This window comes from Sturnus vulgaris, chromosome Z (assembly GCF_052056855.1).
Source record: "Sturnus vulgaris isolate bStuVul1 chromosome Z, bStuVul1.hap1, whole genome shotgun sequence".
NCBI lineage: Eukaryota > Metazoa > Chordata > Aves > Passeriformes > Sturnidae > Sturnus > Sturnus vulgaris.
In genome coordinates this window covers 53,999,960-54,025,625 of record NC_142283.1, presented here as the reverse complement: position 1 = coordinate 54,025,625, position 25,666 = coordinate 53,999,960, and the positions used below count along the sequence as shown (strand labels likewise).

The 25,666-nt window shown below is 37.5% G+C and overlaps 2 protein-coding genes across 3 annotated transcripts in view; one reads left to right on the top strand and one right to left on the bottom strand.

Moving 5' to 3' along the window:
- RFX3 (regulatory factor X3) overlaps positions 1–25,666 on the bottom strand; it is a 106,419-nt gene that overhangs the window by 62,146 nt on the left and 18,607 nt on the right. The window lies entirely within an intron of this gene.
- The window catches only part of LOC148219850 (uncharacterized), a 63,847-nt gene continuing 53,503 nt past the window's right edge, over positions 15,323–25,666 (top strand). The window contains exon 1 of the mRNA XM_088157018.1: positions 15,323–15,338. Within this exon, the coding sequence (XP_088013144.1) occupies positions 15,323–15,338 (16 nt within the window). The remainder of the gene's footprint in view (positions 15,339–25,666) is intronic.

Genomic DNA, 25,666 nt, shown 5'->3' with positions numbered 1-25,666 from the left:
CTGCTTCAGAAGTGACTTATGGGTGTTTGGGTGAGTTTTTTTTCTCCTAGCATGATACTGTGCTGCAGTCCTTTCATCTAAAGACTGCATGTGTATCTGATAATAATGAAATAAAGGGAGAAAAAGTGATGTCAAAATGGAGACTATATTATTTTGATCACTGAGTAAACCAAAACATAAAATAAGAAAGTCAAAATAATATACCTGGAAAAATCTACTTTATTAATAGAATGAGCAGTATTAGAGGAAACAGCTTATGTTCTCCATGTGTCACCTCTGTGTCGTGAATTTTCTGTTTGCGATTCTTACTGTTGGACTTTCACCAAATGACTGTACAATCCAAGAGACTGGAAAGGACCTGCTCAAGTGGTGCTACGTAGAAGACTTCTACCCTTCTGCCCAGGACCATGTCCAGGCGACTTTTGAATGCAGCCAAGAACAGGAACTCCACAGCCTCTATGGACAACCTGTGCCCATTCTTGGTCACCGTCACAGAAAAAGCTTTGGTTCAGGTTGAGAGAAGACCACGTGTTATTGCCTCTAGTACCTACACTGGGCACCACTCAAAAGACTCAGCTTTGCCTTAGCCCATGTTATAACTTAACATGTAAAAGTTATGATATCAGAAATATACTGACATCTTTCAAATGCTTCATTCAGCCATCTTCTCACCAGGTACAAGAAGAAGGAAACAATTCATGCCAGAATTATTACCCCAAAGGCTGTGTTGTTAGTTTTCTTCCTTTACCCATCACCTTAGAGTAGTTAAGGAAATGGTGAGACAGAGACAATCCATGGCTCCCCTATGAATAGGGATGGAAGAAGACATTACAAGAAAAAAAAAGGAGAGAAAAAAAAGAGAATGTAGAGGGACACACATAGGTTTCACCCAATAATAACCTCATCACATCATATTCAGGTTGATATCATCAATATAATTTGCCAAATTAGAATGTACAGTCACTGGATAGGAAAGAAGGCTTAGGATACAGACTGATGAAAGCTCTTGAAGAACTATTTAGTGCTCTCTAGAAACCAAAAGCGGTTCAATATTAGAAATATCTTTAGATTTGGAACATGTACAGAATAAAAGGTTAAACAGCACAATTCTGTCTTCCTACATCATATTAGAGAACAACAATTCTAACGCAAGATTGTGCATCTAAGAGAAAAAGAAAATGAAGAGAGACATCTTTTCCCTTATTCTGAACTACAGCAAAGTTTGCTTCAAAATCCACACATCACAAAATTATCGGATTCCAAATGGTTAAAGTTTTGGGTTGTTTTAGATAGGATGCATAAATCTTAATATTTCGTTTTTTGAGAAGTTGAAGCAGTTCAAAACACTGGAAACAGTGTTACAGGCTCACACATACTTTACATGATTTTCATGCAGACAGCATTGATACTGGCATATAATCCTAATCCCCACAATATGTAACTGACGTGCCTAGTACACATACTACAGTGAGTCGATAATATGTGATGGCACTCTGTGTTATACAACACTTTTGAGTTAGGTGAAATTCTGTATTTTTGCTGAAGTATTGCATTACAGTACACTTAAAATTTTATATTCTTTTAAAAGTAAGTGCTTTGGTAGTAGCATACAAAACTAAGTTTATGCTAGAAAAATTTACTAATTTGTGTATATTAACTAGATATTTAAATAATAAGAGTATCACATTGTCTGACAGTATTATACCATTTGGACATTTACTCTCGGCAGCTCCTGTTTCTACTACATGATATTCTTCTCATGACTAAGATACAGAATACTGTTCTGAGATTTGAGAATCCTGTGAAAAATTCTGTTGACACACTGAAAGTTATTTGGAGATGTATACTCTAAACAACTCAGGTTTAGGCTCTGAAAAACTATGATAAATTATCACAGAATCGTAGAATCATTAATACTGGAAAATACCTCCAAGATCAAGTCCAACCTTTGACCAAACAGTACCATGGCCAGTCAACCACGGCACAAAGTGCCATGTCTACTGATTATTTGAACACTCCCAGGGATAGTGCCAGTTCCCTGGGCAACCCATTCCAGTGCTTAACCACAGCCAAAAAATTTCTCCTAATATCCAATCTGAATCTCTCTAGGCAACTTATGGCCATTTCACCTTGTCCAGTCACTTGTGCCTGGGAGAAGATGCTGACCCCCGTCTTGCTACAATCTCCTTTCATGTCGTTGATAGACGGTGGTAAGGTTCCCAAGCCTCCGTTTCTCCAGGCTGAACACCCCCAGCTCTCTCAGCTGTGCCTCATAGGACTGGTGTTCCAGACCCTTCCCCAGGGTCCGTTGCCCTTCTCTGGACATGCTCCAGCACCTCCATGTTCTTGTAGAGAGGGGCTGAAAACTGAACACAGGATTTGAAGTGTGGCCTCATCAGTTCCGAGTATGGGGGGACAATCCCTGTCCTGGTCCTGCTGGCCACACTGATTCAAGTTGCTGATTCAAGTCAGAATGGCTTTCTTGGCTAAATGTGAAATTCATTTGGTTACTAAATACAAAAGCTATAGCTGTCTTTTATCTACAAAACTACAAGAAGGAGACTTGAACAAGAGTATCATAACTCTCACACCAGTAAGGAGTATATTGGCTTAAAACAAAGAAGCAAGTTAAGACAAATCCTTTCTGTATCAACCTGGGTAACATGCAAATAAGCTTACAGCTGGTGTATCTGCAGGCTTACTTCAGAGATAACTATACGTAATCTACTTAAACAATGAATGGAATGGAAAAAATCTCACCGGTTTCTCCCATTCCCGTCTTCCTCAACCTGCAATTTTATTTCATAAGAGAAGGATGTATATCATGCATGTCAAGAGACAAGTTAGTGACTATTTTACTTTGCAAATGACAGAGGCATCATGTGAGGCAAATCTTTCCTTGGAGCTTTCCTTCCCTGTACTGAGAAGGTCTATTTGTGAAACATATCATTTTATTCTTGCTCTGAGACATTACACTGCTTGCTTAAAACAGAAAAATGAAAAAAAATTCTTGTTCACTTTATACCCAGACACCTAAAAGGAATGAATTAGAATGAGAAGTACAGTATTCTATCGTACTGGATTGCGTGCCACAGTCTGCATCTATTTGCAGGAAACAGATTAATAGAAAGATGTCTGAAAACAGGTATCAACCCTCTGAAGAAACCCGAAGATCAATGCATTTGATTAGTGTTTGATTCTTAGCTTGTAACAGACTAACCAGATAGTGGTTAGAGCATAAAAAAATGCATGCCTGAAATTTGGAGATTTGATCTATGTCTCTCAGAACATTACTGTTACAACTTTTACCAGTAATTACCCAGTAATAATAGCTGCAATAATTCACACCTTAGCTGCAACTGAGACTCTGCTTGGTATGGTGTCAATTCACCTGAAAATGGAGAAGATAGCACTGTGATGGCAAGAAAATTCTGAAATACAATGCAATTAGAAAATAATTAAGATGTCAACAGGCAGGGAATGTAAAAGATGATAAGGACACACAGTGTACAGAAGAACTTCATCATACTCATTTACAGCTGTCATTCAGCTGTGTAGCCAAAGAAGCTTTGCTTATCCTTATACCTTTCTCCCAAATTACCCTCCAGTCCTAAATTATTCTTATCCTTCCTTATATTCCTGATGAAAGAGCATTAATTAAAGAAAAAGAAAGGAAAAAAAAAGAAAATAAGGTCTATAGTCTTCATGTAATTTTGGCTAGAATAGAATTCATTTTCTTCACAGGGGTTGGTATGGGACAACATGTTGGATTTGTGCTGAACACAGGGTTGATAAAATAGAACTGCTTTTGGTATTGTTGAGCAAGGCTTACACAGAGCCAAGGCCTTTTTGCTTTTGGCACTGCCATACTGGTGAGGAGACTGGGGGTGCACAGGAGGTTGGGAGGATACATAGCTGGAACACTAGTATATAAAGTGGGGGAAGAAGGAAGAGAGGGGCATTGGGAAAAATGGTATTTGCCTTCTCATGTCACCATTTATGTGTGATAGGGCTCTGCTCTCCTGGAGATGGCTGAACACCTGCCCACCCAAGGATGCACTGAATTAATTCCTTGGTTTTTATTTTGCTTGTGTGTGCAGCTTTTGCTTTCCCTATTTAACTGGCTTTATCTCAACCCATGAGTTTTCTCACTTTTCCAATTCTTTCTCCAGTCCCACTGGCAGGAAAGTGAAACTGCATGGAGCTTAGCTGGCAGCTGAGGTTAATTCATAACAGTCCTTTTTGGTGGCCAATGTGAAGCACAAAGGGTTCAAGATAACAACAGATTTGACTCAAATGTACTAGATCAAATTTATAGCTAATGCCATTTAGCTAGTAATGAGCAGGCTCCTGTGCTTGCCATGGGACTTGCTTGCCTGACTGAATATTAGTCTAGTGCTCATTAGTGGCCACTTGCTGCCTTTGCTGCTTGTTGCAGTACTGTGCTGCTGATCACCTTACTGTGTTGTACCCCGGAGCATTTTGAAAATGGCCATGGCAAAGTGCCTGGGCTGGCAGGTAGCCAGGGTGTTGCTGCAGTTTTCTGTGCTGCTGTAATGGGCAGGCTGGAATACCAGTGTGAACATGAGTAGAAGGATGAGTCCATGCAGGAGCAGGTATCCACTTGCAGTCCATGCAGCACCCCAGAGTGGAGTAGCTGGATGACTGAAAGCAGCCGTGACTCTGTGATAGGCTCATGCTGGAACAGGTTCCTGGCAGGACCTGTGGGTGTGTGGAGACAGGAGTCCACCATGGAGCAGATCTGCTGGCAGGACTTGTGACCCTGTGAGGGACCCATGCTGGAGCATGCTGTTTCTGAAGGACTGCACCTCAGGCTGCGGCAGGTCATGAAGAGCTGCAGCCTGTGACAAGGACCCACACTGAAAAAGTTTGTGCAGAACTGATTCCTGTGGGTGGTACCCCATGGTGGAGAAGGAGAAGCAAGAGATTTCCCAGCAGCCTGTTCTGGTGAAGACCATGGTGAAGCATGCTGTCTCTCCGCAGCCCATGAGGTTAATGGTGGACCAGAGCAAGAACCCCTTTCTGCCAGGCATGGTAGGAAAAAGTGAAGGAGTTCACTGCAATGCTAAACCATAAAACCTAGCCCAAAAGGATGAGGGACAGAGCTTGTAATGGATATATCTTTAAACTGTTGCTGTAAGCCATGATTTGAGTTGTATCTTACAGGAATTACCATGAGAGTAAACTCAAACCAATGAAGGAGAAGACTCACAAGAAGCAGTTCCAGTGCAGAAGTGACCTGACTTGGCTTTGATGCCCAGTTACTTCATAGCAAAACACCACCTCCCCTGTCCCAAGTGACCACCAGAACAGATGAAGCCCAAAGCAATGGACTAATTAAACTCAATGGACATTTCATGAACATTTTGCTGAGGTGATCCTCAGACTAAGGGAATGCTGTGTATTATGTCAATGGAAAGGGGGTAGTGTTTAATGAGGTCATACCAAGTAGTATAGGACCTGAGCATGATGTAAATGCCAGGAAATAAGGGCTGGAATGTGATGGGTTTAGGGGGTAGAGTTAATTTTCTTCACATTGGCTGGTATCTGATTAGGTTTGGATTTGTGCTGAACACTGGGTTAATGATATAGATATATTTTTCTTACGGCTGAACACTGCTTGCACAGAACCAAGGCCTTTTATTCTTCTTGTACCACCCCACCAGTAAGTAAGCTGGGGGTGTGCGAGAAGCTGGGAGGGGACACAGCCAGGACAGCTGAACCCAACTGACCACAGGGATAATCCTTCTAATTCTCTCGCCCATCCTGTTGGTGAGGAAGTGACTGAGCACCTGCATGGGGTTTAGGTACCAGATGGATTTAAACCATACTTAAATGTAAAAATATCCAAAGAATAAAATGCAGTGCTTCTGTGTTCTGTCAGAAGCACTGACAATGAAGCCGTGAAGAATGAGCCAAGTTTTGTGAACACTTCAGAGCAAAGCTTCTTTACTGATCACATTCAGTCATGAATTATGCGGAATGCTCTGGGCAGAGCATGCAAAATCTTCTTTAGCACCAGAGTAATTAACTGTCTTGAAGCCTCAGTCAGCCCTGAATACTGGCATAGCTTGCTCATCATGGTCCGCACAACACCAGGCAGATGTATAGTCTGAACTCCCTAAACTGAAAAAAATTTCTAGTCATTTCGAGGATATTAAACTTTCAGACCTAGGAGCTTATCAAGTAATTCACTTGAAGGTGTGGAACCTGAAAATATGGAACTTACCATGGAAAAAAAAATTAAATGTAGTATTTTGGATAACTTCAGATCCCAGACCACACACAAATTGGTGACTTAGTATTTCTGACTTACCAGAAGGCTTGTATGTTCTTAAACCATGATCTGGTATCTTTTGTGTATCAATGGACAACATTCCTCTCTCTTCCTAAGACTACTTAAGACTGTTGCTATCTTGACAGCATTTGCTATAGTAGAATATTCATTTTTCAACATACTTTGACAACTTTATTTTATTTTATATTGCAAAGAGAATCTGCAAGGACTAAATTGTCTAAAGAACAGACAGTGGAATGTATTTTAATTTATACCTGTGATTTTTAAAATTTACAAATCCCAGTATATTATGTGCTCTCTATTTTAATAACAATAGTAGAAAAAAATATTCTCATATGCTTTATTTGTGCTGATGGTTTTAGTTATGTATGACTTGAACTTGTTTCAGATAAGCCTTTCTGATCTCCCTAAGCAACAATACACTGTAACATGTATTAAGTGTTTACATGTTAAAAATTACTAAGTATTTAGACAATTGGAGTAAAGAAAACAGGAACTGTAGATTGATATATCCTTGCAGTAAAGACAACCAACAGCAGACTTGACTGCAACAGGCAGGTGCCTCAGTTCAAAACTTTAGACCCCCATCTGAAATGCTGTATCCATCTATCCATCATCGGACTCCACAGAAGAGAAGGGGGAAAAAAAAGGAAAAAAAAAAAAAGGCACATATCTTTCATTTGGGTAGAAAGGCAGACCAGAAGGGATTTGCTCAGCCTTAATAAAAGAAGTTTACATACATGTAAGTTCCTGAAGAAGGACTCACAGGTAAATTGCTTCCCTCCTGAATTTCATGACATACCTTTATAACTTCAGAAACATCCAAGTACTTTCAGTGGTAAATACGATTATTGCATTACCAGCTTTCTGAGGTAGTCTCCACATGTACTCAGTCTTAGAAGGGACCAATTTCCAGATGACATGTTCTAAATGCTAAAGATTATGCTTATGCTGTAGCACAGTGACTATAATTCTTAAATAAATCAGTAATCCAGTAGTTTTTCTAAGACAACCTAAACCTTGATTAAAAAAAAAAAAAAAACTTAAGCAAAGTGCTTAGATTTCTTAATTCAACTTAAAGAAAAACTAACAATCTTCTTCCCATAACTCATTTATCTCTTCTCTCTTCTAAACCCATCTAATATCTCAGAGAAAAAACAAGTCAATCGGTAGTTACCGAATTATTTACCAATATTCAGGTTAACATGACATTCTTGTTTACCCACTGGCATCTTCCAGGCATTTAAAGAGCAGAGATGTTTATTGGAAAAATGGAATGTTTTAGTTTCTTACAGATAGGTTCACTTACATTTAAGAAGTCTGTACACAGAAAAGTCAAAAAAACATAAAAGCCTGGCTACAACTGACAAACTGGTTACAGAAAGAATGGATTCAAATCAAACTAAAACAGTTATTGACCGTATGGTTCCAGGTTCAACAGTCTGCATCTGATCCACTGTGGTTGTACACAAAGAATAGTAAGACTCAAAAACAATGCAAGAAGACTGGAAGATGAAGTTTAAAACACTATACATAAGAAAAAAGATTTATGTTTTTGAGGTAAGAAAATGTCCTATTAAGAATAAGCTTGGATCTGTACATGATCTTCACAAGTAAGAGATTAAAAGAAAGCTCTCAGAAAAAAACAGAAATAAGAATCAAATTTCCCCATGATTTGACGGGTGGAAATAGTAAGATTTAATTCAAATGGTTGGTCAGGTGTAAGAAATAACTTAGCATACTTCCTAGTTCATATAACTTTGCCTTACCAAGAATGAACTTCATCATACACAACATTATTATTTGCCTGGCTTGGATTAGAGCATGATACCTCCCTGTCTCTTGTTAAGAAACATAAAAATTATTTATTCTTTCACTGCTCACATCCTTACAGCATTACAGCAGTAGGCTTGTTATACTTACTGAAAAAAACTGTTTGATTCCTACTGCACCTTTTTTTATAGCTTTTGTTCCATAAGGCTTCATCCTATACTGTGAGTCTTTCTCACTTTGCAAAAATTACACTGGTGCTACTATGTTAGTTTCTTTTCACATGGAAAGAGAGCATCCTGATGCCAATATTTGGAACTTGCACTGTATAAACCAACGTGTACTGCCATTCAGCACAAAAAAAGTTTTATTGTTATAGAACTAATATTCCATTTGCTGCCTACAATTTCGCAGCGAATAGCTCTTACCTTACCCACAAAACAAATCAGTATAGATTTTTTTCTTTTTTTTGTAACTTTAGGAGGACAACTGTAGCATGAAGAGCTGAAAGCCTCAGCTACTCTCAACTATTCACTCATTTAGCATATAGAAAGACAAATATGACTGGCAGTTCTACTACAGTTCAACGAAGCAAGCAAAAACTATCAATCATTGTAAGGCAAGTTCTTTGACTGCAAAAGAAAACTTGCCTGTCAGACTCCACATAATTAGCTATGTGTTTTAAACAAGTTTGCTGAAGTGTTACTGCTCACAACATATATGCCAATGCAGCTATTATATTTACATTAAATATCTGAGACGAATTGACAGGTATCACACTGACTACATCATGCTTAGATAAGTGCTGATCTTTTACTTCTGGTAAAGAGTAGGTTTCTTTTAATTCTGTAGATCGTAGTTCAAGTTTCTGGTACCAAGTAGAAAAATGTGCCAAGCTACTCCAAGACTTATTTTCACTTTAAGTGAGTCAACATTGATTTGCTGTTATATATTGTGTTATTTCTATGTAAACAACACTGCTCACCTAAAAATATTTATTTTGTCTTTATTCTAAGAGAAAACGGCAAAAAGCCACAGAACTGTACAACCATAATTAAAATACTTAGTCCAAATCTGGTATGTTCCCAAGCGATTCTCCATTTCTGGTGAATCAAGATAATGACACAACTATCTCAATTGTTTTGAGAAGGCAAGACAAAAATAAATGTAGTTCAACTCACACCAAATACAAAATAAGATCAATGGCAATACTTTAGGAGTTGAAAAATGGACAGATTTTGTTCCAGTTCCTGCTATATCCACTATACTTTCACAATACGTTTGCAAATAAGAACAATCTAAATGGTCTACTCACAATTGAAATGTCAGGGCTGCTTACTAATCAATGAAGAAGCCAGTCGTATTTGCTACTTTTTTCAACTATAGTGTTTAAATACTTCAGGCAAGACAGAAATTTCCTTATGAAGTATAAATTACACAAATCTAGAACACCAGGACAAACTGCAGTTATCACACACCACACTAACAAAATACTAATGAAATATTCTTCCCTTCTTTTAATTTACTAGAAGAGAGATGGTCTGTCTCCTAGAATAATAGCAAGTCACAACAGTATCCTTACCTGAGTTTTGTGATATTTACAAAAACTGCTGTTTTTCTCTTCTTTCTCTTCCCATCTCTCCTCATACCTTCCCAAGATCCTCAAGCTCCTGGACAAAAGTTCTCTATACTGCAGAACACTACCTGCATGTTACTCCTACCTAACAAAACCTTTAAAATTGCATTTGTTTTGCACTTTGAAATGTGACATATTTTGTATCATCAGAAACAAACCAGCATTTGCATGGTTTTCACTTAGAGACGGTGCACACAAAAAAGCTATTATACAATACCACCTAATAAGACACAGAACAATAAAAGGAAAAGTTTCTGAAGTTCCCAATGCAAGACGTATATGACAAACTTAAAATCTTTCTGTTAAAACTTTGCTCTAGGACCAGAAATTTGCTGTAAAAGAGAAATAAATTGCATGTATTTTACATGCTATGAATATAATGAGCTGTTACACAGAATGCTAAAATATTAAAAAGAAAAACCCAGGAAGTTCTGTGCAGATATAACAAAAATAAGTTCCTGACCTACAGGACAGAAGAAATAACCAGCAACTTTTACACACATGTATATACTTGTCTAACCTAAAAACAGCACCAAAAAATTATAAAGTTCTTTTTAAAGTTGCTCTCTCTAACGAACTGTAAGATAGTGCAGATATGCTCAATAGAACCACCTTCAAAACACCAAATATTTAAACTTAACCTTGCTACAGCTGGATGCCATGTAACCTGAGTAATTCATGTGCCAAGGAAACACTTTCAAGTTTAAACTATTGACATGCACATATATATGCACAATAGCCTCCACCCTGAATTTTTCCCCTTGAAAGAAGCTAGCTTGCATTTTACTACAAAAATCCCCAGCTGCATTACACAAAGTATTGAAGACAAGAAAAGTGAGGTGATCATCGGCCTCTGCTCAGCACTGGTGAGGCCACATTTGGAGTGCTGTGTCTAATTCTGAAGTCCTGTATCAGCTGGGTAGCCAAGGAGCTACAGGGCTGGCTCCTATAAGCTTTCAGAAGCTTCCCCTATGTCAGAGAGAACCACTTCCACTCGGCTCCAAGACAGACTCATCGCTGACCAAAGCTGAGCTGAAGAGCAATGGGCAGCAATGCCCCTGTGACAACATAATCAAGACAGGGTAAAAAAAAAGCCATCCAACATCAGCTGAGAAAGACAAGCAACCCTGCAGACATCAAGGTTAGAAGAAGAAGGGAGGAAACGTGATTCAGGGGCTGGAACAGAGATTCTTGAATCCTGTGGAAAAAACACAGTGACACACTTTGTGCTCCCGCAACCCAGAGAGCTCCACAATGGAGCAGATATCCAGCCTGTAACTGAAACACAGGAGGATCCTAATTTAACATCAGGAAAAAGAGGTTTTTTTCTGTGCATGTTTTAGTTAGCCAATAGAACAGCTTGTGCTATCTCCATCCTGAGGATTTTCAAAAGCAATCTGCATATGGTCCTAAGCAACTGACTCTTAAGTGGCCCTGTTTGAGCAGGGGTTTGAAAGAGAGTGTCTCCAGAGTTTACTTCCCACTGCTGAAGTTTCCTTACTGCAAACAAGGGGTCCTACTTCCCTGACAGATCTTTAAAGTGCCAAGACAGAGAGATTTATAGGCACCAAGAGTTCCCTGCCTGCATTGCTGCACTGCCTGCTGCTGAGTCCTCACACTATGGGGAAACAATCAGGCATTACAGGATCTGAGGAGACTGAGGCTTATCTCAGCTCAAAAAGCCACCACAACGTGATAAACATCCTGTGATTCAAAGGTTTCCCCCCTTTCGGGGTCTTTGCTGTCTTCCTCAGGTGCTGGTTGTGGTGCAGGCCCAGAGACTTATGTGTTATCATTGTGGGGCGCGCAGCCACAAACTCACTGCACTTCAGGACCCAGTGCATTTCGTCCGCGCTCCTGTTAGTGCTCTGGAGCCCTCGGCACCACTGAGGGCTTCCAGCCGCTTCCTCCGTGCCCAACCGGCCCCTGCAGGTACCCTGTGCCAGCTGAGTCCCGCTGCCTGGGCAGGAGCGGGGAAGGCACCTGTGGAAGGCAGCTGAGGGGCCGCTCCGTCACTTTCCAGTAAGGCCTTCTTTCCCTGCGAGGAGAGGGAGGGAGGGCCTGTCTCCCCTCTCTGCCCCACACCGAGACCCTTCGGGAGGCCCCTCTCTCCCTTCCCTGCCCCACACCGAGACCCTTCGGGAGGTCCCTCTCTCCTCTCCCTGCCCCACACCGAGACCCTTCGGGAGGTTCCTCTCTCCTCTCTCTGCTCCACACCGAGACCCTTCGGGAGGCCCCCTTCTCTCCCATCTCTGTCCACGCTCCGGGCCCTTCTCTCTGCTGTGGTTCATGGCGCCACAGCAGCTGCGGCACTCGGCCCGTCTCTTGGCAGCCCATGGCGCGCGGTGCCGAGGAGGCTCTGCAGGAGAGCGGCTCAGCCACGCCGGCCGGCTCGAGCGGGGCCCAGCGGGAGCCAGCGGCGGCCGGGCTGTGCCCCATCTGCCTGGGCGACGTGGACAACGCGGCCCACGTGGGCACCTGCCTGCACACCTTCTGCTTCGCCTGCATCCGGCAGTGGGCCGCCGTGCGCGCCGCCTGCCCGCTCTGCAGGCAGCGCTTCGGCCGCATCCTGCACACGGTCAGGGCGGACGACGACTACCAGGAGTACGAGGTCGGCCCGCCCGGCTGCCAGCAGAGCGCCGCGGCCGGGCACGGCACAGCCCCGCACTGGCGCTACCGGCTGCGCCCGCGGCCCCCCCGCCGTCCCGCGGCCAGGAGCAGGGGGCGGCCGCCGAGGGACCGAGGGAGAGCCCCAAGGAGCTCCGAGACCGCTGCCCCATAGGCTGCAGGCAGCGCTCGGCCGGCCCCGCCGCTGCACCTGCCATCCCCTCGCACGTGCTGGGAGCGCGGCTTATGGCCCTGCTGCTCTTGGAATGAACATCCAGAGGCTGGCCGGAGCAGGAAAGCAGCGGCTCTCACAACCCCTTGGTATATTGCACGCTCTTTTTCGTTACTACTACTAGTAAATTACATTTCGTTTAAATTAATAAAGTGTTTTTACCTTAGTCGATTAAGTTTACCTTTTCTCCACCTTAGTGGGGTGGGTGGGGGGTGGCAGTAGTTCGGGCAAGGGAGTGAGTGAGAGACTTAATAGTGCTTAGTTCCCAGCTGGGGTCAAACCATGACACGCTGCACCTTTTAAAATGAGTCATGGTGGCTCCCAGGGTCAAAAATGAGGAGTGTACTAAAACTGTGATAGTTTTTAGGTAGCATATTAAAATTTGCAAGAATTTCAGTCTGTCTTCTTACAAGAACTTCCTATGTGCTGCAGATACTGAAACTAATTGCATTGCAAAAGGACAGTCCATTCTTTTTTTTCCCACATAAATATTGCTTGCCTTGTATTAGATTACCTTATACAGATAAACTGAATAGGTTAACAAGAAGATGAATTTTGTTTTCTTTTTTGAAGAAGTTGTCAACAAATCCTAACAAGTTTCTAGTTATATCTGAGAAGAAGGAAGAAAACTCAACAAACAAACAACAAAAATCCCAAGAGATATCACTGAAGAACAGGATAATTTGAACAGAAAGTATGAACACAAGTAGTATACAAAGTGCAAAAGTTGAATGTGACCTCAAGCAAATAAGGGCATACTTCCTTTAGCAAGCTGTCATAAATTAAACTGTTACTGTTAGCATACTCTGCAATAAATGTCAGATAAGAATACATTCAGGAGTTAATATATTACATCAAAGTCACAATATATTAGCACTTTATAATTTCAGTCTTAAAAGTTATTGTCTAACTTTTGCATGAAGATTGATGTATCTTCATGATAATCAAATGATTAAAAATTTCTGTTGTGTCTTAGTTTAGGATAAGCAGAACATTATTTGAAGCCCTATTTTATTAGAGCCAGAAACCAGACTGGCAAAATGGAAGGAGAAGGTAATAACTAATAAACAAACACAGACTCTGAAACTAGACAAGTAGCAACTGTATCCTCTGCAACATGTCTCATGGACTAGAGAACATGAAGTGGTCTTCACGAAAGTACAATAAAACCTCAATAAGAGAATCAGCTCTTAAGCTGTTAGATATCATCAAGTTTATAGGATATTTGGTTACTACCAGCAATTCATGGAGACTGTTTTCAAAGTTAAAACCCATTTTTATTTGCAATATATTGCCACATGCTGTAGAGAGAGAGCTTTAAAATAAGAAAGTTGACCAGGATTTATATAATTTCACTCATTATTCTAAGTAAATTAGAAAATTAGGTAATAATAACACAATAAAAAAGCAAAGGGAAGAATGCTACTACTGATGAAAGCACAAGGCAAGTGACAGTTAATGAAAGGATTGTGTCTAATCTTTTTAAGAAATGAATTTGAATAATTACAATCTTGTGTGCCAAAACCCCCCAAAAATTTAGTACCCTCCCCCCTTTCTGCTCAAAACCACAATACAGTTACCTTTGGATACCATTGTGTCATCAGGAACATAGGCATATTTAGAGGAAAAGAAGAAAATAGTGCTAAAATATGAGATTTGCAAAAAAAACCAGGAATTAAGATTATAATCAGACAAACGCATGTAATAAGAATTTGATAGCAATGCCTGTCATGCAACCCTTATGAACCAGTCAGTGAACCAGGGCACACACAACTTTGAGTTCGTCCTGTGAGTCTTCTTTCTATAAGCATACAACTGCAACACTATGGCCCAAGAGAGAGCCTGCCCCACTAGTAACTTCTTAGGACTAGAAAGCATGTATATTAAAATCTTTGAAGTTCTCAAACGTATTTGCTGATACCCACATTTCAAAAGAGCTCTGAACAGAATTTAACAAGAGAGGGTTTTCACCAGTGGCACAAAGTCCAGCAGGTGGCCAGTAATCAATGGCAAGAATCAATACTGGGTACAGAACTGTTTAATGTCTTCATTAATGACCTAGAGGATGGAACATGGTGCACCTCAGCAAACTTGTGGGCGGTACACAACTGCAAGGACTGGTTTGTAGACAGTGGTTGGTAGTGACTGAAAGCCATCAGGAAATCCATCTCCTTTTAAATTATTTTAGCAATTTACGTTCTTGCATTGGCAAACAACAATAAGGATCAATCTTTGTGAAACAAATGGGTAAGATTAAGGAAAAAACACTTACACTTGAGTTCCAAAACATTTTTTTTCAGACTCATAGATGCTAAACAATTTTAGCCCTCAATTTAGCTTCATTTCTTCTCTGCTGATTAAGGTATTGTCAATTTTATACCAATATATTATTTTACTTAGATAAAAGCTCTTCAATCTGATTGAAAAATACTCCATATAAAAAGTTCTAAAAAAAATTAAAAAGACTGGGATCTCTTAAATTCTAGCCATTTCCTTCTAAATTCAAGGTGCTAAAGTTAAAAAAAACCCCACACTTTTGAGAAAAAAAAAGAAAATATATCACAGCCAAAAAAACCCCTAATACTTAGAAATTCTAACTAAGGATCAGCTAAGAGGAATTAGATTCCTGAATACCTTCATGTATGCAGGCCTAAACAATTAATTCTTGACAACGCACAGAATTAGCAACACAGGGAACAAACTGCAAGTTTCCAGATTAACACCCTTATTTCTGGATCTTCCTTCCTCTTCAGTAGACATGACAGATACTGGAGGTAAGCCTTCAATTTAGAAAAACACGTTATTGCAGCTCATAACCATCTCTCACAAAGTATAACCATAAGTCCTATACTATTTCACATTAAAACAGTAGTTTTTAGTGTATTAGTTTATTTTCCTGTGTTTTCCACTTTACCTATTTGGATTTGACAGTTTTGACATTGGTTTATTTCAAACGAGGTAAAGTGTTATTCCAGAGTATAAAATAAATTTTATTTTCTCTGTAATTTCCATTACTGATACTGCTAACAAAAATTTTTAAAAAAACAAAACCAAAACCAAGAAAACAAAATCTTGTTTTCAAAATAATATTTAAAGAATTGTTTCCATACTCAAAGCAACTCAAACCAGCAATCATTTTTCAAAGTTAACTTCTGAAACCTGAAATGAAAAAGTTTATACATTTAGGACATTGTTTAGGCTCTACTACATGGTTTTTTTTTTTTCTGTAGAGAGGAATATAGCTGTCAATCATGCTTTCTCTTGCAACACAAATGTTTTACAACTTTTACTTATCACTTCTATTACATGTAACATAGGAAGGTTAGCACTAAAAACAACTGAAGAACCTGCATAAGTTAAATACATAAATTATTATTAGAGCGACAAGAAAAGGTAACAAGTGTCTCGTGACTCCATTTGCTTTGTTTGTTAAGGAAGAGAAAGCTAATTAACTGCAAACGCCAACCATAAAGACCTAGATCTGTTTATGTCAACATAAGCTTTGGAGAAGCCAAAATATATTTCACATTTAAACTTTATTTCCCCCTGCCCTGTCTCCTTTCTGGAAAGCAGGATGTTATTACAAAACAATAAGTATCTACAGATGAGTGAAAACATCAGGCATAAAAACTTGAATAATTTATTTTTAATAAACAATTCCCTGTATTATTTTAAATATGCATATGCTATATGAAATATCTTCATTTTTTGATTATCATATCTAGAATTTTGTTGTAGAGAATCACTCTGTATAAAAAATTCAATCTAAAAATCACAGCAAGAACAGTGGTTGCAAATTTAAACTTTATGTGGCACTGTTCAACCTTTTGACTAGAAAGGCTGGATATTTCACCAAAAAATGGAAAATACGGCAATCTTTATTTCATTTCAGATTTCAAAGAGAAACCTAAAGTCTTGTTAAAGTATATATTTTAAGGACACTTAAAACTCTCTTCTTCCCTGTCTTCTTCTACCACAGTTTCTTATCTGGCAAAGTATAAGAAAGGAAAAAAAGCAGAAAAAGGGAGAAAGCAAAAGCAGAGGAAGATGTGGTGGACAGACAGGAAGAAAAGGATGGAAAGTGTACTTTCTGTCCTCGCTTTTCTAACTGTTGAAGGTACAGAAGTCACCACGTCTAGAACTTTCATGAAATCCTAGTTATTACTACATATTTTTCATAAACTAAAAACCGCTTTTATAGAAATCTATCTGCTACAATAGGTCTGAAACTTTTCCTTCCCTATTCTTGTATTGAATGTCTTGATCCTTTTCCACCTCCATCCAGAGCATGTGCTTATTACAACATGCTTCCTCAATCCTCCATGCTATAGTCAAGTTCTGACTAGTTGGCCTCACCTTCCTTCGTGTCTGCTATCACAAGTGCATTGATTGCCCTGCACAAAACTTGGTTTTCTAGAAACATTTTCCATTTAGAAACTGCTGTAACAGTCAACTGTCCATAAAGAAAAGTGTCCAAGTAGAGGACAACGAATGAAGAGACCACATTGTTAAGATGAAAATTGAAACTCTTGGCCATTTTTAACATCTTTGTTCTTAAACTGACATATGCTAAAAAGTGAGCTGAAGAGAAAACATGTTGCTAGAATCTAGAAATTCCAGCCACTGATAGTAGAAACTGAAGTGATCAGGTTCGTAGGAGAGTTAATGCTGAATTTAAAACACTAGGAGAGTTTTGTTCAACTTCAGCTCAGAAACCAAAAATGAGTAGAAAACAACTGCACAAAAATCCATGTACGAAAAAACATAACTGTTCCTCTCCAGGAAATAAAGAAAGAATTAATTCTAGGAAAAAAAAAAAAAAATCGGCCCACAGGGTGGCAGAAAACACACACACACACATACAGACACAGACACACACACAAGGTGTAACAATGAGGTTTATTCACATAGCTTTCTTACACATTCATTATAGTGTGGAAAATTAGGAAGCAGTATATTATAATGTTGTGACTGCACAGTTTTAAGAATACTTCATATACATTTTCTACAAGAACTAGTATCTAGAGATGCAGTTTAGCAAGGATAGCTCTTTCTCAAAGTGTGTTCTGTCTTACCCTTAAATTAAAAAAAACCTCTTTCATGTACTTCAGGGTTTCTGAGAAACCTTTATTACAGTGGATGCTGTCTAGTTCTTGTTCGTTTAGCATTGGTATAGAGGTATTCCAGTTCAGCCTAAAAAAAGAATCAGGACAGGGTCTGCATGTTTTCAAGCAAGGTCAAAGAAAACTCCAAACATAAGAAATTAACATTCCCTAACTAAAACGCCCATCACCACTACTGCCATAGTATCCAAATGATATAAATATAGAAGCAGTACAAAGAAAGCAAAACAGTTTTTTACATAACCATCCTTAAACAGTTAATGGCATGGAAGTTTAAGTCTTTAAACTCCCTGGAACCTTAAACATCAAGTGCATAAAAATAAATTAGCTACTATAGAGATACTTGAAGATAGGCTGAGACATTAATTCTTATTTTTATGACAAGCACCTACTAGAAATACTATACGGACCTGGTAGTTTTTAACTCCAAATGCGTGAAATCCATCACCTCATTTTCTCCTACCTTCTCATGATTACTGATAGAGACTGACCAATACCTTTACAGAATTTGAAGACATAGGATAAATAATTATTTAATTTGCTTCTTTTTTATCTTTCTTGTTGTAGTATGCAGAAATGTCATTTTAAGTGGTATCTCTCTCATACTAGATCATATTGATAAATCAGTTATCTGACCATCAAGGTAATGTACTACATTAGGAGTTCCCCTACAGTGACTGAGCTTATGAACTTACTTTTTAAAATTCAGTTAATGAAGATGTTATTAGGTCAACTCCAATAGTATCACTGAAGATAAACTGATAAACCAATGTAGCTCTATTATGTTACAGTCATGAATGAACATAAACTTCAAAAATTACCTTAATTGTATTAGCTTCTGAAAGACAATTGTGAATTACACAGACCTTAATATACTAAGAATCTTGCTAAGCTGCAGCTAATCCTAGAAGTTCTAGTCCGTGGAAACTATTATGGCTGCTTACTAAATTCATTTTAGTACAAATTGTGGTGATTTACTGTGCCGCTTGAGTAGATTTGCTGATTTGGACAAATCATTACAGAAGGCGTGTGCTATACGTGATAATAACAAATCTCATGTGATGTTAACCAGTTTCTTCAAAATGCAAGTAATGTACTAATCCTCTTGCTTTTCTCACCTCTTTTTAAAATATTTAGAATTCAGCTCTCTGATAGGTGATACATGAGTGATTATATTCATCTTATTAGAGGGTTGAATTCACAGCTAGCAGAAGAACTGAGTCTCCTCAGCTCTACACTCTAATAATATCCTCAAAATGAACATCTATCTCCATATAGCCACTTGCTGTTTTGCATGTCCTAGGTATTTCAATGACTTAAGTAGAAAAAACATCCTCAATATATCCAGTAGCTGTTTCGTTCTCTAAATAACCTCTAGGCTAGAAAAACCAAACCAACTCTCAGGCATCCCGGCCCATGCAATTAAGATCCTCGTCTAAGAGCTGAGAATCTTTACATTCAGTACTCTGTTTTCCCACACTCCTTTTCATTATCTTTTATATGTCTCTTTGCCTTTTCAACCATTCAATCTTCTTCATCCATCTTCCCATCTCTGAACCATTAATATCCAGTAGTAAAGAAATGGCAGTATACAGCACAAAATGAATTATTCACACATGTGTAGGACTGAAACTGTTGACGGCAACAATTGAGTCCTGACAGATATTTCCTATGGAAATAAGATCGGGCTAATGTTTATGACCAATAAATCAATTCCCAAATGCCTAATCATTTTAATTCAAATATTCCCAGATGAGCAATTGTATAATCTGCAAAAATTAGATTGCCCATTTAAAAGCAAATCATGAGGAACAAGCTCGTTGCAGAACAGCAGGTCACAAAGTAAGTTATGCAGTGACAAAGCCATGGGAACGTTGACATGGGATCTTTTTAATCACACTAGCATAAATGAAAAGCAAGGAATAATTCTATTAAATTTACTTTAGCATCTAGACTATCACTATGCTCTGGCATTTAGTTCAGATTTAACTCAATAGGTTTTTTAATTGATTAAGGTATTTAACTGACTAAATTAATGAAATCCAACTCACCATGAACAATTCTATTTTTTAATTAAGTCCTTACATTAGCCTTTTACTAGCAGAGTCTATACTATCCTAAAGCATCTTTAATAAACCAGAAAGCAAAAAAGCATTGAAAGCATTTTAACTAAATCATATCATGTTGCGTTCAGAATAAATTTTCTGAAACTGTAGCTGAATAGCTCGATTATCCAGTGCTAGTATCTGGTTTTCATTAGTATTGTACCAAAAAAGAAAATACAATCCTAAGTGAAAGTGAACACTACATAGATATCTATTAATTTGGAAAAAAAAAGTTCAATAAAATGGAGTAAGACGTGGAAGAATGTGTAGTTATTTTTAGTAAGAATATATATAAAACAACTGCATTTCTGTGGTAATTGGTTAAAGACAGAAGTACGGATCAAAAATGTAGCAAAAACACATATTCCCAGCCCCACACCTGGAACATTCCACGACCACCATGATCTTTCAAACAATCAAGAGCAATCTCTCAGTGACATTGGTCAGCTCCTTCAGCATTCCTGTGTGCATTTTCCCAGAACCACTGGACTTTTGTATGTCCTATTTGTTTAGTCACAACCTGACACTCCTCCACAGAGGACAAACCTTCCATGATTCACAAGTTTTCCACGGTACCTGCAACACCTGAAGGCAGATCTTATCAATAAAGACCAAGGTAAGAATGTACCTTGGGTACCTTGGGCTTTACCATTGTCCTTTTCTACCAGATCTGCCCCAAACTGCATCTAGAGATCACATCTTCAATTACTGTGTGGACATTTCATTCCCTATCCTCTCTTCCACACATTTCTATATTTAAATAATCCCCAAAGATAGCATTGACAGTAACTTATTTTTCACAGTGATCAGCTGTTCCCTTTAGATCAAACTCACTGGAGGATATGCAAGACTGTGACATCACAATGGTTTTAGTCATACAGCGACAGTTTGATATTTTGTTGAGTCAACTATATATATTAAACAATTTGCTTTTTTCATTACACATTTGTCTCACATACTGAAGAAGAAACAAATAATGAAAGTGAAAAGTGCAGGGAAGAACTGTAGTGTGCAGTCAAAAGTGACTAATGGTACAAGTTGGGAGTCAAACTCTCCACATTTAAGGCATCACTACCTGGTAACAGTTATTTTTTCAACACTACAATGGTTTTGTTTAGGATATTAAAAAGAACAATATCAAAGAAAGCTGAAATAGTACTAGAATTCATTTGGGAATAACCCCTTTCCCCCTTCCCCCAAACTCAAATACATGGCATAATTGACGTTAATGAATTTTGATTAAATTGCATAGTCAAGCACATCAAGGAAATGAAACTTTTTAAAACAACTGCTGTATGTCTGAAGCTATAACACTATGTTTTTACAGTGAGCATTATTGCAATTACAAATTAATATTATTTTGAAATAACAATACCAGATACATCTTACATTTGCCACTTTTATAAAAGCACTGGCATCCCAATTAATTATTCAAAGGAACTACATTGATTTTAGTGTCACATTTGTCATGTCAACCTTCAAGTTCAAAAGAGACTGTCTTCTACAGAAAAGGAAAAAACAGGCCTAGCTACTGAGACTTCAAGTAATTACAGTATTATTTATCTAATGATTAGAGGCTTAATATATTTTATTTCAGTGAGGTAAATTATTGTAAGGTGGTATCACCACTATTCTCACATTCATGTAAAAACTGAATGACATTATATGTCAAGGCATGAATAACTTACTGACTGATTTTGGCTTGGTAGTTATATTCCATGATCAAGTAATAGAAAATTAAGATAAGGTTTCCTTTATGGGTCAGCATCTTCAATGACTGTAATTGAAAAGTTCTGTGCTTATAGAAACACCTAGAAATTACTCAAGTTCCAAACACAGGGCTTTTTGTTCTAGTGTGTTTCAGAAATTAAATAATGAGAGAGAGCAAATCACATACTATATCTGTAAAATTCTTAAAAGAGAAGCCCTTAATAACAGCTTCTCATCAATAACTAATACAAAATAGGTAGCTCCAAGGGCTACATTTAAGATTGCATGATCATAGTCAGCATTTTCAGAATAGTAACAAATTCTATTAAAAACATGAAACATAAAGAACTAGTAAAGTTGTATGTAATATTTAGCAGTACCATTTAGACACTATTACAACATAAAATGCATTTGGAAGTAAAATGGCAAAAAAGGTTTTTTTTTTCTCAGAATACTACAGAAATCTTAGCTTCTCAATTGTCAGAAACATAGGAAGAAAATACCTAAGAAAATCTGTAAATATTAGACAACTCAGAATCTTCCAATAATGAAACCCTTGAAAAATAAAATGTAAAATGCAAGCATTCTGAAGAATTACTCTCCAGAAATATATAAATACATAAATCTCATAATCTGAAAATTCCACTCTCTCTTCAAAAGGTCACCATTAAAGATTATTTTTGTATTATCTTTGTCCTCTCTAGATAAAAGAAGCTGTATTGCACAGTAGCTTCCTACACCTTCCTTTCCAATACAAATAACTTTAAAATCTTCAAGAGTGTATCAAAAAGAGATTTACTGAACACACAAGTTCAGGTTCAATGCACAAACAGTATTCTGTACTTATATCTGATTAACAGCTATGTTTATGTGACGTAGACCTATTAAGTTGGGTGTTATTAAGTCTTTCATTAAGCAGAAGAACATCTCAATGACATTCTTCACTCTTCGTGGCAGATAAATGTGGCGTAAATAACAGTATACAATCAAGGAATAAATATTGTACATGGGTAAATTTATGAAAGAAGAATATCATACATGATCCAGTAGCACATAAATAGCAGTTAAGTCCAAAAAATTAATTAGATCTTGTAGTCCTCCACATAAGGATTAGCATTATTACATTTAATGCTAATATAGATTTTTGCTTGAAAGCATTCACTACTTCATCCTATTCCTTTACCCATTAAAAGAACTCTGCATTTTTAAACATCTTATAATTTTACACAGTATTTAACTACATAAATCAACACTATTGCTTGTATTTGTTATTTTAGTCATAGTGTATTGAGAAAAGAAAGACATCACTACAAAAAATAAACAGAAAGCATAAGAGATATTTCTTTCAGAATTGGTATCTGGTCAATTATTCCAAACTATGCTTTTCAACTTAGAGATACTAAATGAAAAAATAACCGTTTTGACTTCTTACACTAAATTGTAGTGTAATTGTTCTTACAATAAATCAATATGAGAATAGAATATGTTTACATGAAATGGAAAATTCTGAAAATAAATTTGCATATCAACAGCACTAATTTTCAAAATAATAGAATTAAACACACAATTCCATGCCACAACGCATTACATTTCATGGCGATTCAGTAGGAGGACAAATGTACAGCCCAAGAGACTACAGATTTTTTGCCAAACTTTTTGTTTGATATCGTCCTTTGAAGTTCAGAGACCTACTTCCTCCTAGTCTTTCTTTTTACATTTCCAAACACTTGAACAAATTTCCTAAAATTACTTATTCTTACAGTTAAAAATAAATAAATAAAATTGGAAGTATTTTCTCTTCTGCTCACCTCACTTTTTGTTTCTCAAGATTTTCCATTGTTGCATGCTACAAGACTCTATAATCTGTTTCTTTGTCCTCTCAGTTTTTAGTCATATATTAAATAATTATTTTTCTCTTTCACAAAAATGGTAAGCTCTAAGAAATGCAAAATATCCTTTCCAGATATAAGTTTCACCTGAACTCCCCTAAAAGCACAGGAAGCAAAGAAACACTCATTACTACCATATCTGACACAGAGCCAAATATCTAACCTCTGCTCTTTTGATTTATACAGAAAAGGGTTTTTTTGTTGTTGTTTTTTTAATTATGAGGCAAGCAGCCTGATAGGTTAGGTCTGGATGAAGTAGAAGCCTTAATCCACAAATCCAGTTATTTATGTTTGCCCAACAAGAATATTAGTAACTAACTATTCTAAGCAACATCTCTGGTCCAAAAAGTAAAACAAGCACTAATACAACATATAAAAATCCAGCTATGTAGGAGAAGGAGAATAGGGAGCTGAACAAAATTAATGACTGCACTTCTGGAAAGTAAATACATTCTTACAGGAATTCTGATTGTAATGTACATGATTTAAGAATATGTATTTGCCATAATAAATACTAGATACTATTGTTCCAATGTAAGGTTAAAATGCTTGTGACTTCCCTGAAAATATCACAACTGTACTACAAAAACCAATTCTCAGTAAAAGTACCTTTAATAGTCATAATCTATGAAGGCTGTAAAAGCTATGTTCCTGCATTTTAAAATTTCTTCTTTCTATATCCTAGCTAAAATTTCATTATCAGATTTTAACCTTATTCTAAGTTATTCTAAACTTACTAGAAGTTATAAATCTCTAATTCTGCTAAATCCTTCAAACTCCTAGCTCTCCAGCTACTACTTGCTTTACCACATAAATACCTCTGTAGTGCACAAAATTAGTTAGCAATCCACAAATGCCAAACGCTTTTGCTTAGATGTCGGACTCAGATTAGATTACACTCCTAAATAATTTTTAAGCTTTAAAATTCAGGAGTTTAAATGAGTCCATAGTCTAAATTACAAACATAATACGAATTCAGAATGTTGTTCAGACTACTGCTTAACTCACAATTCAAATAACATAACTTAATTTTTTAATACAATCACATAAAAGCATCTTGTTTCATTGATCATATCCAAAATATGTCTCTGTAACCATGCTAATACCCTTCACCATGAGAATTTTACTGTCAAATGAGGAAAAACTTAATAATAAATTCTTTACTCTGAGGCTGATGAGACCCTGGAACAGGTTGCCCAGAGAAATTGTAGATGTCCAACCCTGGCAATGCTCAAGGCCAGGCTGAATATGGCCTTAAGCAATCTGGTCTAGCGAGAGGTGTTCCTGCCCATGGCAGGGGAGTTGCAACTAGACAGTCTTTAAGGTCCCTTCAAATCCCTTAATATTCTACAATTTTATCAAAATGCTGACATTAGCAGTTAAAATGGAGAATACTATCTGTAGTCAGACCTAAGAGGTCCACTGAAAAGAAAAGCTTTTTTCAGAATTCAGTTTTAAAAATTCCTGAGATAAAAAACACTACTGATAAACATCTGAACATACCAAAACATCAAAATCCCGTGAAACATCTCCAGTCAAGCCTGTAACTTCCAAATGTTTAATTTTATATTTTTTCTTTAATAATGTACAGCCCCCAGAATTGCCCCTGTTATCAGTAACTAAAGAGGAACGTTTTATACTCTTAGAACAGTTTTTATCTATTCTGAAAACAAATGGTGCCATGTTAATGGAATATAGCAGATTACAAATAACTAATTTGTCCTTTCTGTTAAGGTAACTGGCGTTACTATAGTGACACTTCAACACCATCCCAAAAACAGATGCAAGAACTGAAAAGTGGTGTTAATCTAGTGTCAATCTGCCTCTTTACTTAACAACCAGTGTAACAATTTTCAACTGTTAGCCAGGTCAAAACATTTAAACTGAAATGTAATCATCCAGAATTACAACTATTACTATTTTGTGAGATTATTTCTGTCATTCCAAGTCACTTGCTTGTCCATATATTTCTACCTTTCACACGTAACAGGTCTTGAAAATATGAAATACTCACAGATTAGTGACATAAAACAGATCTCAGTTTTTCAGTTTTATTCATTACCTTTTAACAGTATAGTGACAAGATACTGCCAAACTTTTCTAACATGTCTATCATGTCTAACATGTCTATCAGTACAGCTAAGGGTTCCTATGAAGATCCAGCACAGGTCAATTTATAAAAGAGGTTGCGATTTAAGAGGAATTTGAAGTGGTTACTAAATACTCTTTTTCATTAACAACTAATTCAATGTTTCTTTATTTTCCCCAATATTCC